Source organism: Mastigoproctus giganteus, chromosome 10 (genome assembly GCF_048544385.1).
Source record: "Mastigoproctus giganteus isolate SK-2022 chromosome 10, ASM4854438v1, whole genome shotgun sequence".
Taxonomy (NCBI): domain Eukaryota; kingdom Metazoa; phylum Arthropoda; class Arachnida; order Uropygi; family Thelyphonidae; genus Mastigoproctus; species Mastigoproctus giganteus.
In genome coordinates this window covers 100504187-100521829 of record NC_143584.1, presented here as the reverse complement: position 1 = coordinate 100521829, position 17643 = coordinate 100504187, and the positions used below count along the sequence as shown (strand labels likewise).

The 17643-nt window shown below is 38.2% G+C and overlaps 1 protein-coding gene across 2 annotated transcripts in view; it reads left to right on the top strand.

The window, feature by feature from the left end:
• The window catches only part of ACC (acetyl-CoA carboxylase), a 1497654-nt gene that overhangs the window by 274178 nt on the left and 1205833 nt on the right, over positions 1-17643 (top strand). For both annotated transcript variants that reach the window (XM_090383551.1, XM_090383552.1), the window contains one exon: positions 2478-2588. In XM_090383551.1, the coding sequence (XP_090239677.1) occupies positions 2478-2588 (111 nt within the window). The remainder of the gene's footprint in view (positions 1-2477; positions 2589-17643) is intronic.

Below are 17643 nucleotides of genomic sequence, written 5' to 3'. Positions count from 1 at the left end.
GTTTTAAGCTTTCAGGCTTGGAGATGTCAGAAACTGCCAAAAGTGAATATAAAGCAGTTTCAGAACTGCAAAAAGATGAGAATTTGAATGAAGAATTTGAAGGTATCAACAATAATATTGAATGTTACAACAGAAATGAAAATTGTGAGGATGCAATTGTTAAAAACATTCTATCAAAACACGAAAACTAAGAAAGTGATAAAGGTGACACATCTGAATTTGAGCGAGTGACTACACAGGATGCCAGGAAATTCATTGAAGGGTTATGATGGTACTTCATGCAGGAAGGCAACGAAGGCAGTCCATTATCTGCACTAAATATCTGTGCATATTTTGTTCACTCACTGTCAATCAAAAGAATGCAGCAGAGTACACGTACACTGGATAAATTCCTCCGTCAATGACAATTAGGAACTAAAAGTTGAAGGGCAAGTATGTGCATGTTTGTTATATAAATTAAATTTTTAAATATCAAATATTTTTCTCTAATTTGTTGTGTATTTTGCTTTAATAGGATTAGATAGGACTTTAAAGACAACATATGTATCCTTGGACAGGTATGTTGATATTGACGACGAGCAAAAGTGGAAAGTTTAACATGAAGAATATTTAAATATTTAATACTTGGCTCTAATTTATTCTGAAATTTATATGAATAAATAATTTGTTGCTCAGTGAAATGGTAGTTTTTCTTTTTTTATATCTTTATAACTATTTACATGAAACTTTGCATAATTGGGGCAACTGCTTAATCAGGCCAAAGTGCACTAGTCCCAATGTGTCCTAAATAACTGAAATCCACTGTATATGATATCAGAATTATTTTTTACATCCAGTTCCTTTGTGACAATATCCTAATATCCAATCAAATTGGTCAGGCAAGATTTCAGTCTCTGGGTCTGGGAATATTAACCTGATTTCCATTCAGTCAATATTTTCACTTGAGTATTTGCTAATACCACTGAGATTCGTACCAGTGGGAGCTCCAGGCGGCGTTATGCCTGGTACCTTACACACACACACACACACACACACACACACCCCTATGATGCATAATAGTCGAATCTGCGGCAGTGGCCAGGTATGGGCTCGATGCTGGAGCACCTCACTCCTTAGTGGATTCCAATTTTCATGGCAGCCATCCTGCTGTCTATAACAGCCAACACCTTTCATGGGGTCTCATGAGCATCTCACATTGGGTGCCTTAACTTGACTTTTGGTTCATCTCACTGCACCAGGTACTTACGAAAAGTGGCTCACTGTGCACTCACATTGTTTCTCCTGGGCTTTGAGTCAAGCAAGCCAGACTGCTCACTCATTTAAAGTTTAAGATAGGTTGAGGTTGTTTTGGCCCCAAGGCCTCTAATCATTCACTCTACTGGATGAGACTGATTTCCCAGAGTGCCAGCTGACCTGAGGGAAACTTTGGAGGGAAAGCTGCTAATGGTTCAGTTGGTCTTTAACCTCATACCTGGTGCTGCTGATCAATTCGCATGTCAGAACCACTGTGGACTTCCACCAGAGTTTTCTCTGGTTTTTTCTTACTCAGGCACAGTTAACCATCTTTTGGGTTCCATAATTCTGGGCACTTCCCTAGCCAGGTGGGCGGGAGTAGCAGTGCATAGCACATGCTTCTTGATTAGACCAGGGTTCTAGCCCGTGACCACCAAATACGGAGGATGCGGAAAGGTCAGGGAATGACCACCACATATCCTCAGAGCAATATGGCCTTAGTTGCTAATGCTCCTAAAAACCAAATAACAAACATAACAAACCCATAATTCTGGAGAAGTACTGTCCTAAGATAAGGAGTTAAATTACTCAAAAAAAAAAAAAAAAAAAAAAAGAAAAAAAGTTTATGTTAAAATTTCTTATCCAAGTTTAGGACAAGGATATCTATTTTACAAACTATACTGTACTTTTAAAGTAATGAACAGTTACAACTTCAGTTACAAATAGTTTCCACCCATTTTGGTTCTGGGCTTTTTGTTGTTTCTTCTGGTTATAGAACAGTAGAGAAAAAATAACATTGGCATTCCATTGTGGGGCAAATTATGAGGCTAATGTGATATTATTGTACATTATTATATGCTTATTTAGAATGTATCTCGTAAAACTATTTAATACATATGTTACATATCGCATTGTTTTCAACCGTGGTGTTTTAAACTAAGCTCCTGAATTGGAATTAGAAATGTACGTGAGTAAACGTTATTACAAAAGAAGTCCTTGAAAATAACTAGTAACAAATTATTTTGCAGTTACAAAAACAATCTAAAGTTTGCAGAATTTGTGCTAAAAATTTTAGGTTTGTTTTTACTGTCCCTTCTCCCCCACAAGCCATCTTTTTACGAAAGATTTTGAGAATGTGGCAACTCTAGTTGCAAATAAATCTTTGATCAGATATAGTTTCTGTGCTTTCCTTGTTTTAGTGTGATTCATAAAATTATATTTAAGAATGTATTTTATTTCAATAGGTTGCTCAGTTAATTGGATTTCCTGTAATGATAAAAGCTTCAGAAGGTGGAGGAGGAAAAGGTATTAGAAAATCTGAAGGAGTTGATGACTTTCCTAGTCAGTTTAGACAGGTAAGTAGTAAATGGGCTCTAATTATATGGGCTTCTCCAATTGGTACTGAACAGATATGTATTAGAATTTGCTTATTGTTTCTTTTATATGTAATAATTCTCAGATTTCAGTCATACAATAGTAAAATATTTTTACTGTGTTATTCATGATGGGCAGGGGTGTCAAGAGCCAGCAAGAGAGATGTTGAGAGCTAGCAGGCCCCATGAAAATCAGCCTCATTAGTCAGTTTAATGGCAAATCCCATAATGAAATTGACCTTGACATTAAATTCAAAGATTCTGCTTCCTTTTCTGTTAGTCTGAAGTTGTTTTTTCTCTGTATATATATGTAAAATAAAATCAGAAAGTAAGTTAACAGGTTCAGCCCATTTTAATGCATTAATTTTGAAGTGGCTTGCCAGTAGCATTTATTCCTTACAATAAAATCCGAGCACTACAAATACCATTTCAACACAAATTTCGCTATAACAAAAATATTTCTAGGTTCTTGCTGACATATCTTATTATTATTGCTTTGTAAATTTTGTTTGATTGAAATACTTTTGATGAAAAATATAGATACAATGAATTTTTTCAGTCTGTTGATGCAAAAAAAATATAATGGTTTTCAGTGAAAGTAAAACTTTATTGGACAATTATGAATAGCCGTATTGCAAATTTACTAATGGAAGTATTTGTTTGCAAAAAAAAAAAAAAAAAAAAAAAATTATTTTTAAAAATGTGGCAAAAAAACAATCTTTTACTATGTTTTCCACATTCCTGATTGATTGTTGGTATCCGTAGTTGTTGTTATTCTATAGTTGCTTTATTAATGCAAGGAAATAAACGAAACAGATATATTAATATGTGACAAATAACAATAGTAATAATAATTGTGGCATGTGGTGCAAAAGCAAGCATCAGCTTATGTAGCATCAGCCAAAAAAAAAAAATAAAAAAAAAATTCACACAACCATTTCTTCTAAATGTTTGTCCAGTTCCTTTTTAAATTTATTTAATTTATCAATTTCCACAACGACAGATGGAAGTTTGTTTCAGCAATTAACCACCCGCTGGCTAAAAGCAAATTTCCACACATCTATTTTATAGCTGTCTTTCCTCAATTTGAATTTATGCCCCCTTAGGTTAGTAATCTGAACAAGCGGAAGAATGCCATCAGAATTCAGCGTGCTCAACCCATTCAAGGCCTTATACACTTCAATCAGAGCACCCATCCGCTGCAATTTGCAGAACTCAAGCCTCTCTTGGTAAGAGGATCCTTTCATTCCCTCACCAATCTTGTTGCCCTTCTCTGTACATCTTAAGCAAATGTATATCCTTTCTAAAATGAGGCCTCCAGACCAAGGTACCTCCGTAGCCAGGTGGGCAGGAGCAGCAGTGCGTAGCACATGCTTCTTGATTAGACTGGGGTTTGAACCTGTGACCACCAAATACGGAGGATGCGGAAAGGTCAGGGAATGACCACCGCATATTCCCGGAGCAATATGGCCTTAGTTGCTAATGCTCCTAAAAACCAAAAAGCAGCAAAAAAAGCACCTGTATGCAGTACCTCAAGGCGTGGCCTGACCATTGCCTTATACAGAGGGACAATCACCTTTTTCCTGCTAGCAAAATTCCTGCATATCATTGACAAAACCCCATGACCTGCTCTTGCAGCCTGTTAGCATTGTTCAGAAAACTTCATATCTGACTGCACAATTACTCCTATGTCTTTTTCATTTTCTATCACCCTAAGTGTAGTAACACACAGTTGGTACGTTCCCCTGGAGTTACTTCTACTCATATACAGTACTTTGCATTTGTCAATGTTAAACTTCAGTTGCCACTTCTCAGCCTATCTTCCCAAATTTTCTAGATCCTGTTTCAGTAGCACACTGCCATTACTGTTATTAACAACCCTGCCAATCTTTGTATCATCTGCAAACTTCGACACTAAGCCTGATACCTTCATCAATATCATTGATAAATATACAAAACAATAGTGGACCCAACACCGAACCCAGTAGGACACCACTAATAACATTAGTCCATGAAGAGTAGCACCGATTGATTACCACCCTCTGTCTTTTTCCACTCAACTATCCTTTTATCCATTGTAGCAACTTACCCTTAATACCAAGACGCTGACTCTCTTTAAAAATTACAGTTGTGAGTTACAGGCTCCGAAAAAGCGATAAGTGTTTGCCTTTTTATTTACATAATTGTTATTTTTTATTGTACTTAATACGTAGTCTTATAGTTATAGTTACACTGGTTATTTTTATTTTAATTTAGATAGAGTTTTTGTGGATTACTACTTAATATATGTAAAACTGTTATTTCGTTCGAATCTGGCAGCCATTGTCTTTGTATATAGTGTTAGGGAATTCAAATTTTTAATTGAGGTAACTAGGTAGCTCTAAGGTATAATTATATAGCATAATACGCTTCACTGTTTCTATTAGATAGTATAGTATTGACATTTAATTAATTTAATTTATTTATTTTATTAATTTAAAGTATCATGCCCCAAACTAGAGCAGCAAAGCAACAGGCACAAAGTGGCAGGAGTGCTGTGACTCGGGGGAGAACTGAGGGAGGGGGGGGGGTGATTCTCCAAAGCAATCACAGCCTAAAAAAATGTGCAACTTGTGAAATGTTTGCCGACTGCTTGCATGATGTTTATGGAGCATTCAAGTACGGGACATGATATTGCCATGGGGGATGTCTTTGTGTGTGTGTACAATGTAAGGAGTGTAAGGAAATCAGGTGACAACTCAGCGTTGTTATGGGCCTATATGAGAGCTTGAAGGACAGGGTGGATGCCCTTGAAGGATCTAAATTGAGGGGCCCATCAAGCTCTCAGTTGCCCACATCAATGCCAGAGCTTGCACTTGGTCATCACGCAACACAGCGGCAACCCCCAAGGCAGAATGCGCTGGTCACACAGGAACTATTGGTTGTTGGTGACTCTATTTTCAGGGAAACGGGGAACATGCTTTGTAAAAAGGATAGGTGGAACAGGACCAGGATATGTCTGCCAGGGGCAAAGGTTGATGATGTTGCAGAGCGGATATCATCTTTTAAGGGCACAAAAGGTGATATAGTTGTACACATTGGCACTAATGATATTAAGAGTAGGAGACCGGCAGAATTACTTAACAAGTACAGATCACTGTTGAAAAAAAGCCGGGAATTAGGGTGGAATTTGAAAGTGTCTGCAATTCTGCCCAGACGCGATAGAAGGGAGTATATGATGAGAGCCTTGTCAATCAATTCGACCCTGGAAAGATTGTGCAAGGCTCAAGGGATAGAATTTTTTTCAGCCTGCTCTGTACTTGTTAACAGGAGAGACTGCTTCTACAGGGATGAGATACACTTAAATAGAAAGGGTGCAAGAATATTTGCTGATGCTACAGAGGCAGTGTTAGGTGGGTCGGAAAACTGCCAGCTTGGGGGGATACAAGGAATAACAGTTTAACAGTAGCTGCAGGCAGAGGTGAAGGTGATTCTTGCACAACTGCTAATAGAATAAGTAGCGACCTGGAGTGAGGGGTGTTGGGGGTTTCAGGGACGGATGGCAGTCATCGTGAAATGCTTGCATGTATACCAATGCTAGAAGTATACTAAATAAATTTGATGAATTTGAAGTGTTGGTCAAGACATCAAAGACGGATATTGTTGGGATAACAGAGACGTGGTGTTACACAGATATTAGGAATGCAGAACTGGAATTTGGGGAGTACAATATGTACAGAAAGGATAGACAGGATAGAAAGGGAAGAGGTGTTATGCTGTTAATTAAGAAAAACATAATATCAAATGAAGTGCACCCAGTTGATATAGATGAATAGTGCACTGTTGAGTCAGTTTGGTGTGACCTAAGCACTGCGAAAGCAAAAATAAGAGTAGGAGTGTGTTATAGGTCTAATGACTCGAATGAATAAAATGAACAATTGTACAGAGAAATAAAGGGGGCTAGTAAATCAGAATGTCTTATAATGGGGATTTTAACTTCCCAGATATTGACTGGAACTTGTGGGTTGGTCACTCACACACTAATCAGACTTTTGTGGATTTATTGTACAATTGTTTTCTGCAGCAGCAGCATGTTCGAGAGGCAACCAGAGAGAGTAATACTCTTGATCTGGTTATCAGCAGTGATCATTCGTGTATTAAGAATTTGCAGATAAAGGAACCACTAGCTGGCAGTGATCACAGTGTACTGATGTGGGATTTACTTAAAGATTTAATTACCATCAGGGGTAAAGAAAAGGGTTTTAGCTTCCGTAAAGTTGAGTACAGTGGTCTCAGAAAGTTTTTAAATTCTGTACAGTGGGATCAACTGATGGTGTTACCAACAGTAAATTCTAAGTGGGAAGCATTCAAGGAATTAATAGTGGATGCTACTAAAGGTTTCATACCTATTAAGAAATATTGTTCAAGGTTTAAGCCTAAATGGTTATCTAATGAACTAATGAGACTCTTAACAGAGAAGAAAAATGCATGGGATGCATATAAATTATCAAGCGACTCAGAAGCCTATGGCAGATATAAGCTAGTCTGTAATCAGGTCACAAAGGAGGTTAGCCAGGCGAAGGCAGATTACGAGAAATCCTTGGCAAAAGATGCTAAGAAAAAACAGCAAGGATTTCTTTTCTTATATAAACTCTAAAAGGAAGGGTATGAATCTGATTGGTCTACTTGACATCGATGGTTCAACTGTTGATGATCCTGCTCAGATACAAACTGAATGAGTATTTTGCATCTACATTCACACATGAGGAATTATTAAGGTTTGAAAATGGCAGAAGGTTATCAAATTGTAGCAGGATACTTAATGATTTTGTAATAACTGAGAGCAAAGTGGAGGAGAAATTGCTGAAGTTAAACATAAGGGGTGGATGGGATCTATCCAGTTATATTAAAGGAAGCGGCAAAGCAACTAAGCAAACCCTTAGCCATAATTATGAGAGCATCCTTGGACTCAGGGGGTTCCCACGGACTGGAGATGTGCAAATGTATCCCCAATTCACAAAGGGGGATCGAAGGGTGACACGAGTAATTACAGAACAGTTAGTTTAACTTGTGTTCCGGGTAAAATAATGGAGTCACTGGTTAAAGATGCATTGCAGGATCATCTAGACAAGACTGCAGCAATAATTCAGACACAGCATGGGTTTGTTAAGGGAAAGGCTTGTCTGACAAATTTGATAGGATATTATGATGTGGTTACAAAGGAACTATATGCAAAAAATAATCATATCATATATTTGGATTTCAGGAAAGCTTTTGACACTGTTGCGCATGGAAGACTATTGTACAAATTGGAGCAGAATGGTATTAAGGGTAAGTTGCTACAATGGGTAAAAGGATGGTTAAGTGGGAGAAGACAGAGGGTGGTAATCATTGGGAACTGCTCTTCGTGGACTAATGATATTAGTGGAGTCCCACAGGGTTCGGTGTTGGGTCCACTGTTGTTTTGTATATTTATCAATGATATTGATGAAGGTATATCAGGCTTAATGTCGAAATTTGCAGATGATACAAAGGTTGGCAGGGTTGTTAATGACAGTAATGGCAGTGTGCTACTGCCATTACTGTCATTAACTATAGATAGAAGGATCTAGCTAATTTGGGCAGATGGGCTAAGAAGTGGAAACTGAAGTTTAACCTTGACAAATGCCAAGTACTGCATATGGGTAGAAGTAACCCCAGAGAAACATACCAACTGTGTGTTACTGCACTTAAGGTGGTAGAAAATGAAAAAGACCTGGGAGTAATTGTGCAATCAGATATGAAGTTTTCTGAGCAATGCAGACAGACTGCCAGGGCAGGTCATGGTGTTTTTTTTCAATGATATATAGGAATTTTGCTAGCAGGGAAAAGGAGGTGATTGTCCCTCTGTATAAGGCAATGGTCAGGCCACGCCTTGAGTACTGCGTACTGGTCTGGAGGCCTCATTTTAGGAAGGATGTAGATTTGCTTGAGCGTGTACAGAGAAGGGCAACAAGATTGGTGAGGGGAATGAAGGGATCCTCTTACCAAGAGAGGCTTAAGTTCTGCAAATTGCAGTGGTTGGAGACTAGGCACCTGCAAGGTGATCTTATTGAGGTGTATAACGCCTTGAATGGGTTGAGCCCGCTGAATTCTGATGGGATCCTTCCACGTGTTCAGATTACGAATCTAAGGTTCAAATGAAAAAAAAAATTCAAATTAAGAAAAAGACAAATGTAGAATAGATGTGCGCAAATTTGCCTTTAGCCAGCGGATGGTTAATTGCTGGAACAAACTTCCATCTGTTGTTGTGGAAGTTGATAGGTTGAATAAATTTAAGGAGGAACTGGGCAGGCATTTGGAGGGAATGGTGTGATTTTTTTTTTTTTTTTTTGCTGATGCTGCATACGCTCATACTTGCTTTCTTGCATCACATGTCAGCACTATCACCCCTACTACTACTACTACTATTCTGCTCCAATTTGTACAGTAGTTTTCCATGCGCAACAGTGTCAAAAGCTTTTCTGAAATTCAAGTATATGATATCAAAATTATTTTTTGCATACAGTTCCTTTGTAACCACATCATAATATCCAATCAAATTTGTCAGACAAGACTTTCCCTTAACAAACCCACGCTGTGCCTGAATTATTGCTGCAGTCTTGTCTAGATGATCCTGCAATGCATCTGTAATTACTCGTGTCACCCTTCAATCCCCCTTAGGCGCCTCCGTAGCCAGGTGGGAAGGAACATCAGTGCGTAGCACACGCTTCTTGATCAGACCGGGGTTCGAGCCCGTCACCACCAAATACGGAGGATGCGGAAAGGTCAAGGAATGACCACCGCATATCCCTGAGCAATATGGCCTTAGTTGCTAATGCTCCTAAAAACCAAATAACAACTCAATCCCCCTTTGTGAATTGGGGATACATTTTCACATCGTCAGTCTGTGAGGACCTCCCCCCAAGTCCAAGGATGCTCTCATAATTATGGATAAGGGTTTGCTTAGTTCCTTTGCCGCCTCCTTTAATATAACTGGATAGATCCCATCCACACCGAGTGCCTTCCTTATGTTTAACTTCAGCAATTTCTCCTCCACTTTGCTCTCAGTTATTACAAAATCATTAAGAATCCTGCTACAATATGATAACCTTCTGGCATTTTCAGTCTTTAATAATTCCTGATGTGTGAATGTAGATGCAAAATACTCATTCAGTTTGTTTGCTATCTGAGCAGGATCATAAACAGTTGAACCATCGATATCAGGTGGACCAATCTGATTCATCCCTTTCCTTTTAGAGTTTATATAAGTAAAGAAATCCTTGCTGCTTTTCTTAGCATCCTTTGCCAAAGATTTCTCGTAATCTGCCTTTGCCTGCCTAACCTCCTTTGTGACTTGATTACAGACTAGCTTATATCTATAGACTGGCCAATAAGATGTATATGATGCACGGTATTCACAAATGAGGTATTTTTAAAATAAAATGATTTCAGAATGATACTTTCTATGTACAAGATATTTTTATTTTGCAGTACACATATTTCTTCATTTTGTTTAGAATTATTGATTTTAAATCCTCATATAAGTAAAATAAAGCAGTAATTACTGCTTTATTTTATAACTTAGGTATATTAGAAAAATGCACCAGAATTTATCTAAAGGAACTAATATAATTTTTAATCAAATAACATCATGTTTAATGTATAAGCAGGTGACATCACATTTACTATACAGGGTGTCTCAAAAATATTGGCACAAACGTTTAGGGGAGGTAGGTAACATCTAAAGGAATGTGAATTGCATAGGAACCCATAACCAGAAACATCACGGGAAAATAGTAGCAGAGGCACAAGAAGCAGAAATGACACAAGAGAGTAACTAGTGGCAAACATTTATTTGACATAATATTAACAATGGAGTATGAGATGAATGCATTTCATGATGTTACAACAGATGCTCAAAGGTTCCACCATGAGACGCGATGCATGCGTGACACCGACGCAGCATGGATTGCCGGACACGGTCGAACACACCTGGAGTTTCTTTGATAGTAGCAGCAGCGCAGATGAGTCTTGCCACGAGATCCATTTCCGTCTCCACAGGTGATTCATACATGATAGATTTGAGTGCCCTCCACAGAAAGAAATCAAGGCTCAATAAATCAGGTGAGCGTGGGGGCCAGGCAACGGGTCCACCACGGCCAGTCCATCGACACTGAAAACGCCTGTTCAAATGGTCACGAACACACCTTTCATAATGGGCAAGCGTCTCACATTTGCTGGAATATCGTCAAGTAACCCTGGTAGAACTTGTTCAAGAAAGATCCGATATTTAGCGGAGTTCATACGGAATGGTAACAGGTATGGGCCAACTAAGCAGTCACTGACCATACCTGCCCACACATTTATTGCGAAGTGATGTTGTGCCGCATGGGGGCGCACACCGTGTGGGTTGTCGTGAACCCACACATGAGCATTGTGCTGATTGAATAAGCCTTCCCGAGTGAAATAAGCCTCATCCGTGAACAAAACATAGGCTGGAAAATTCAAGTCTTGAACACTTTTTTGGAGAAACCGCTGTGCAAAAGCCACACGGGCAGGATGATCTTGGGGGAGCAGTAACTGAACCCTTTGGAGATGAAAGGGGTGTAAGGAATCGCTGAGCCAGACACGCTGTACACTGCAACGAGACACTCCTAAGGCAGAGGCAACTGCACGTGTGCTGGTAGTAGGATTATTCTGGACAGCATTCAACACACTTTCTTCGATGGTGGGAGTTCGCGTCGAACGTGGTCTGCCCGTACTACTCCTCTTACCTCTAAATGACCCATAATCGCACAAATTTTGATGCACACGCGCGAACAAACGGTGGTCCGGTACATGTCTGTCTGGGAAGCGTTCTTAATAAATTCGTTGAGCGGCTTGTCCATTGCCCTCTGCTAATCCATACACTAGGTGCATGTCTGCCAGCTCACAGTTCGTATATCGATGCATGCCCTTCATGCGGCGACTACTGCCTGAATGACTAAACCCGAAATTTTCCCTCTCATGAACTGATGAACAGAGCCGTCTATCGACTTACGGTGATGATTCCAGGTATGGGTTCCTATGCAGTTCACATTCCTTTAGATGTTACCTACCTCCCCTAAACATTTGTGCCAATATTTTTGAGACACCCAGTATAATCAGATGGCATCACATTTTAATGAATAATGGATTCATCAGGAGGTGAATCCATTATTCATCAAAAACGTTTGGAACAAGTTTTGAGCCTATTTGGGTCATTCATTAGGGAACAGGTTAGAAACTTTTTTTTTTCCCCCTCTTTTGTCATGCAATGAATTTTTTTTTTTTTTTGTCCTCGTCTTTTCCCATTATTATATGGGGTCACCTTTTTTATTGTTTTGTCATGCAATTTTTATGGCCGGATGCCCTACCTGACGCCAACCCTCACCCTTTATCCGGGCTGGGAATATGCGGTGGTGATTCCCTGACCTACTGCATCCTCCGTATTTGGTGGGTATGGGCTCGAACCCCGGTCTAATCAAGAAACATGTGCTATGCACTACTGCTCCTGCCCACCTGGCTACGGAGGTGCCTTTTGTCATGCAATGAATAAATGTGTCAATTAATCGTGGATGCTACTAAAAGTTTCATACCTATTAAGAAATATTGTTCAAGGTTTAGGCCTAAATGGTTATCAATTGAACTAATGAGACTCGTGACAGAGAAGAAAAATTCATGGGATGCACATAAATTATCAAGCGACTCAGAAGCCTATGGCAGATATAAGCTAGTCTGTAATCAGGTCACAAAGAAGGTTAGGCAGGCGAAGGCAGATTACGAGAAATCTTTGGCAAAAGATGCTAAGTAAAACAGCAAGGTTTTCTTTACTTATATAAACTCTAAAAGGAAGGGGATGAATCTGATTGGTCCACTTGATATCGATGGTTCGACTGTTGATGATCCTGTTCAGATAGCAAACGAACTGAATGAGTATTTTGCATCTACATTCACACCTGAGGAGTTATTAAGGTTTGAAAATGGCAGAAGTTTATCAAATTGTAGCAGGGTGCTTAATGATTTTGTAATAACTGAGAGCAAAGTGGAGGAGAAACTGTTGAAGTTAAACATAAGAATGGCACCTGGGGTGGATGGGATCTATCCAGTTATATTAAAGGAGGTGGCAAAGAAACTAAGCAAACACTTAGCCATAATTATGAGAGCATCCTTGGACTCAGGGGAGTTCCCCACAGACTGGAGATGTGCAAATGTATCCCCAATTCACAAAGGGGGGATCAAAGGGTGACACGAGTAATTACAGGCCAGTTAGTTTAACTTCTGTTCCGGGTAAAATAATGGAGTCACTGGTTAAAGATGCATTGCAGGATCATCTAGACAAGACTGCAGCAATAATTCAGACACAGCATGGGTTTGTTAAGGGAAAGGTTTGTCTGACAAATATGATAGGATATTATGATGTGGTTACAAAGGAACTATATGCAAAAAATAATCATATCATATATTTGGATTTCAGGAAAGCTTTAAAGCTTTTGACACTGTTGTGCATGGAAGACTATTGTACAAATTGGAGCAGAATGGTATTAAGAGTAAGTTGCTACAATGGATAAAAGAAAGGTTGAGTGGGAGAAGACAGATGGTGGTAATCAATGGGTGCTGCTCTTCGTGGACTAATGTTATTAGTGGAGTCCCACAGGGTTCCATGTTGGGTCCTCTGTTGTTTTGTATATTTATCAATGATATTGATGAAGGTATATCAGGCTTAGTGTCGAAGTTTGCAGATGATACAAAGGTTGGCAGGGTTGTTAATGGCAGTGTGCTACTGCAACAGGATCTACATAATTTGGGCAGATTGGGCTAAGAAGTGGCAACCGAAGTTTAACCTTGACAAATGTGAAGTACTGCATATGGGTAGAAGTAACCCCAGAGAAATGTACCAACTGTATGGTACTACACTTAAGGTGGTAGAAAATTAAAAAAAAAAACCTGGAAGTAATTGTGCAGTCAGATATGAAGTTTTCTGAGCAATGCAGACAGGCCGCCAGGGCAGGTCATTGGGTTTTGTCAATGATATATAGGAATTTTGCTAGCAGGGAAAAGGAGGTGATTGTTCCTCTGTATAAGGCAATGGTCAGGCCATGCGTTGAGCACTGCGTGCAGGTCTGGAGGCCTCATTTTAGGAAGGATGTAGATTTGCTTGAGTGTATACAGAGAAGGGCAACAAGATTGGTGAGGGGAATGAAGGGATCCTCTTACCAAGAGAGGCTTAAGTTCTGCAAATTGCAGTTGCTGGAGACTAGGCACCTATGCAGTGATCTGATTGAGGTGTATAAGGCCTTGAATGGATTGAGCACGCTGAATTCTGATGGGATCCCTCCGCTTGTTCAGATTACGAACCTAAGGGGACATAAATTCAAATTAAGAAAAGACAGATGTAGAATAGATGTGTGGAAATTTGCCTTTAGCCAGTGGGTGGTTAATTGCTGGAACAAACTTCCATCTATCATTGTGGAAGTTGATAGGTTAAATAAATGTAAGGAGGAACTGGACAGGATTTGAAGGGAATGGTGTGATGTTTTTTTTTTTTTTTTTTTTTTTGGCTGATGCTGCATAAGCTCATACACTTGCTTCCTTGCATCACATGCCACTACTACTACTATCTAAATCAGCAGGCAAGCAGAAGAAGAAAAACTTCTGATTGAAAACATATTTGTTACTTGTATAATATAATCCCTATTAGTGGGCAGTGTTGGACTAGTGCAGCAATTTACTAATTGCAGGGTACTAATTTAATGTAGGTACTGAAGTGCTTTGAGAAAATAACACAACACTGCATTCTGTGGTGACTGTCCACAGGGACAGAAGCCTCCAGTGACTCTTTTGCAGTGACAAAAATATTACAGGAGGCTCATGTTTGTTCTTCCAGTGACAGAACACACTGCCTTTGTGTTTTTACTGAATAACAGTTTCATCTGCTGGAGATATTATATGTTTAAAAATAGGCGGCCTGTCTGCATTGCTCAGAAAACTTCATATATGTTAGAGCAGATAGTGCAGTTTTTTTCCAGTTCTGTTCCTAGATAGTTATGGCAGAAAAATGTAATATAGTGTTACATTATTTTTCAAACTATTTCAGTATGTGCATTGAAATAATATCCCCACTTCCTGAGTAAATTATTGCATTAGGTCAGTGCTACCCACTAATTGGAGTTATATTATTGACTTAATGAATTTTACATTTTCATTCAGAAGTATTTCATTTGTTTATAACAAATGGAAGATGCTTATAATTGAAGAAATGTGATTGGAATTTCCCTTACTCTGGGAAATTCTAAAAGCAGTTATTCATTTATAAAGTGACGAGTTTTGGTAATAATATGCCAAAACAGGAAGATTTAATATAGACCTTTCTAAAATTCCCATGAGGTGCCATTTCTGCTTTTTTCATCAATGGTATAGATGGGCCCAAGTTTGATTAGTCTCTCCAGTTCCTTGTTCCTCTGTTTTCCAAGTTCTCAAACCATATATTTTTTTTTTATTTTTGCCATTAGTGGAATCCCTCAGGGTTCAGTGTTGGGTCCATTGTTGTTTTCTGTATTTATAAATGATATTGATGATGGTGTATCAGGCTTAATGTTCAAGTTACTTAAATGTAAATGAAACCCTATTCTTCTTTGTTGTTGGTCTTAAACATCATTTAAGGCCTCTACAGTTATTACCAGATGAAATTCCTAAGGGATACTGAAGCTAAATGGGAAATGTGTAAGAAAATATTCCTAGGTATTACCACCATTTTATACATTAAGAGGATAAGGCACAAGGTGAAACTGAAATGTATGACTAAAGAATGGATGAAATTGGTTTAGAAAAGAATGCTAGGGATTTCTCCAGGTTATAAACAAGGATGGATGGAAAATTAATTTCTCCAGTGTCATAAAATCTGGAAATACTATGGATATTTATTCTAAATATCACAGATGTGTAATGAGAAGTATATGCAACAGATGCTCAAGTTTTCAGTATATCATCTTTCACATTTTAACCATACATAAAAAAAAAAAAAAAACATAATAGAAATTTGATGCTTCAGGTGTTTGGAACCACTATTTAATAGGTCTTTTTTTTTCTCTAGACTTTTGTCATCATAGGTTTAACATCATTGAGTGAGTAATGCTTCAGTGCACCAAATAAAAATAAATTACTAATTGCAAGTCTGTAGGCTGGTTGGAGTGAAATCATCCACTCAATCTGAACAAGTTTATATTTGAGTACATTCTTTTCCTTTTTATTGTTTTTTTTTTTTTTTTTAAAGTTTAGGGGTTCAGTAATATTTTCCCAGGCAAAAAGTCTATCAGTTATTCCCACCCCCAAATTGATAATTTTGGGTTTTGTTCTGTGCTACAATCCTATGTATTGCCATTTCAGTGATTGTTGTTTGGAATTGAGCTCATAGTGATGTATTCAGGTGTTGTCACCAGTTATGACAGTAAAAAAAAAAAAAAAAAAAAAACTGGTTGATTTTTATAGGCCTCAAAACAGGTCTGTGCAAATTTTAGCTGTAGTCTTCATTCATTTCTCCTCTTAGGTGCAGTTTGGATTTACTAGCATATATTTTCTCTACCTAAATTTATATCTTTGTTTCATTTTCTATAATGACATGACATATTTTGGCCCTCCTGTTCTAGTCTTGTCACAACACTTTCTCCATTTTTAAAATTTGATTTTCTTGTTTTTATAATTAATATAGCTGGATTTAACACATGGGCACCACTTATTTTCAGCCCACCTTTCTAATTCGGTTAGTGTAGGGGTATCCTAAGGTATATTATGAACAGGATTTGGTAAAGAGCTGTACCAGAGGTTCCAAAACTTTCTAGATTAACTTTCTAGATTTCTAGGTTAACTGAGCCCTTAGTGTCAGTAATTTTTTTTGTGGTGTCCCCAGGCCAAAAGAAATACCTAGCAGTTCTGTTTATTAGGTAGTTAGTCCAAACAACTTAATAAGTATTGTTGAAACTGCCGACTGGGCTAGCTGGGTGGGTAAAGTGCCTCCCTGGCAACCAAAAGGTCGTGGGTTCGAATCCCACCTCGGGCTTGGATCATAGTAGAAAATGCAAAAACCTTGGGAGGTGCAATATTGCCACAGAAGCTGATGTGCCAACAACTAAAAAAAAAGAAAAAAAAAAAAAAAGTTGAAACTGAACTACCTTGAGGTAGTAGTTCTGCTGTGCCCAACAGATGTCGAATATTGCTGTTTCCCTTAAAATTTTTAAATATCTCGTGGTGCCCCTGTGAGTTTGCTGTGGCGCCCAGGGATGCCGTGGCAGTTTGGGAACCACTGAGCTATACTAAAAGAAAATAATAAACTGTGTTGGCTTACTCTGGGGAGCATAGATCAGTATAAACAATCTGAGCAGATAGCTAATGATTTTGGCAGATTTCTTTCATCTATATTCACATAAGAATATATTTTCAATATTAGCTTTAAATTAATTTAAATTCAGTAATTTAATTAGAGTGAAAGATAAAAAATAAAATTATTTTTATTAATTAGATCTAGAAATTAAAAATTAATTAATTTTAATTACTTTATTGTGATTAATGAGAAGCTCTGGAGAGGACATTATCTGGTATAAAAGTGAGGAGACAAAGGAACTTACAGTATCTATCTATAGGTACCATTGAGTCCCCTTTTCTTCTTCACTTTTATATCTGAAAGAAAAAGGTAAATTCTAGATAATTGAAAATATGCAACCGTTCTTCCAGCAACAAAGGTGGAGGGGGGGCTTCAAGAGTAATCTAGACAACTACTATAGTCTGATGCAAGTCCGATTTCTGCAGTAGGAAAAATTATGGAATTTATGATGAAGGATGCCGTGCAGTATCAGTTTCATATTCATATTATTATAAGATTAACAACTTTTTTTTATTTTTAATTATGGGAAGGTCTAGACCATCCTGGTAAGATATTATGACGTAGTCACAAAGGAACTTGATGCAAGGAATAATGAATATGTTTACTTATATTTTAGAAAAGCTATTGATACAGTCTCATATG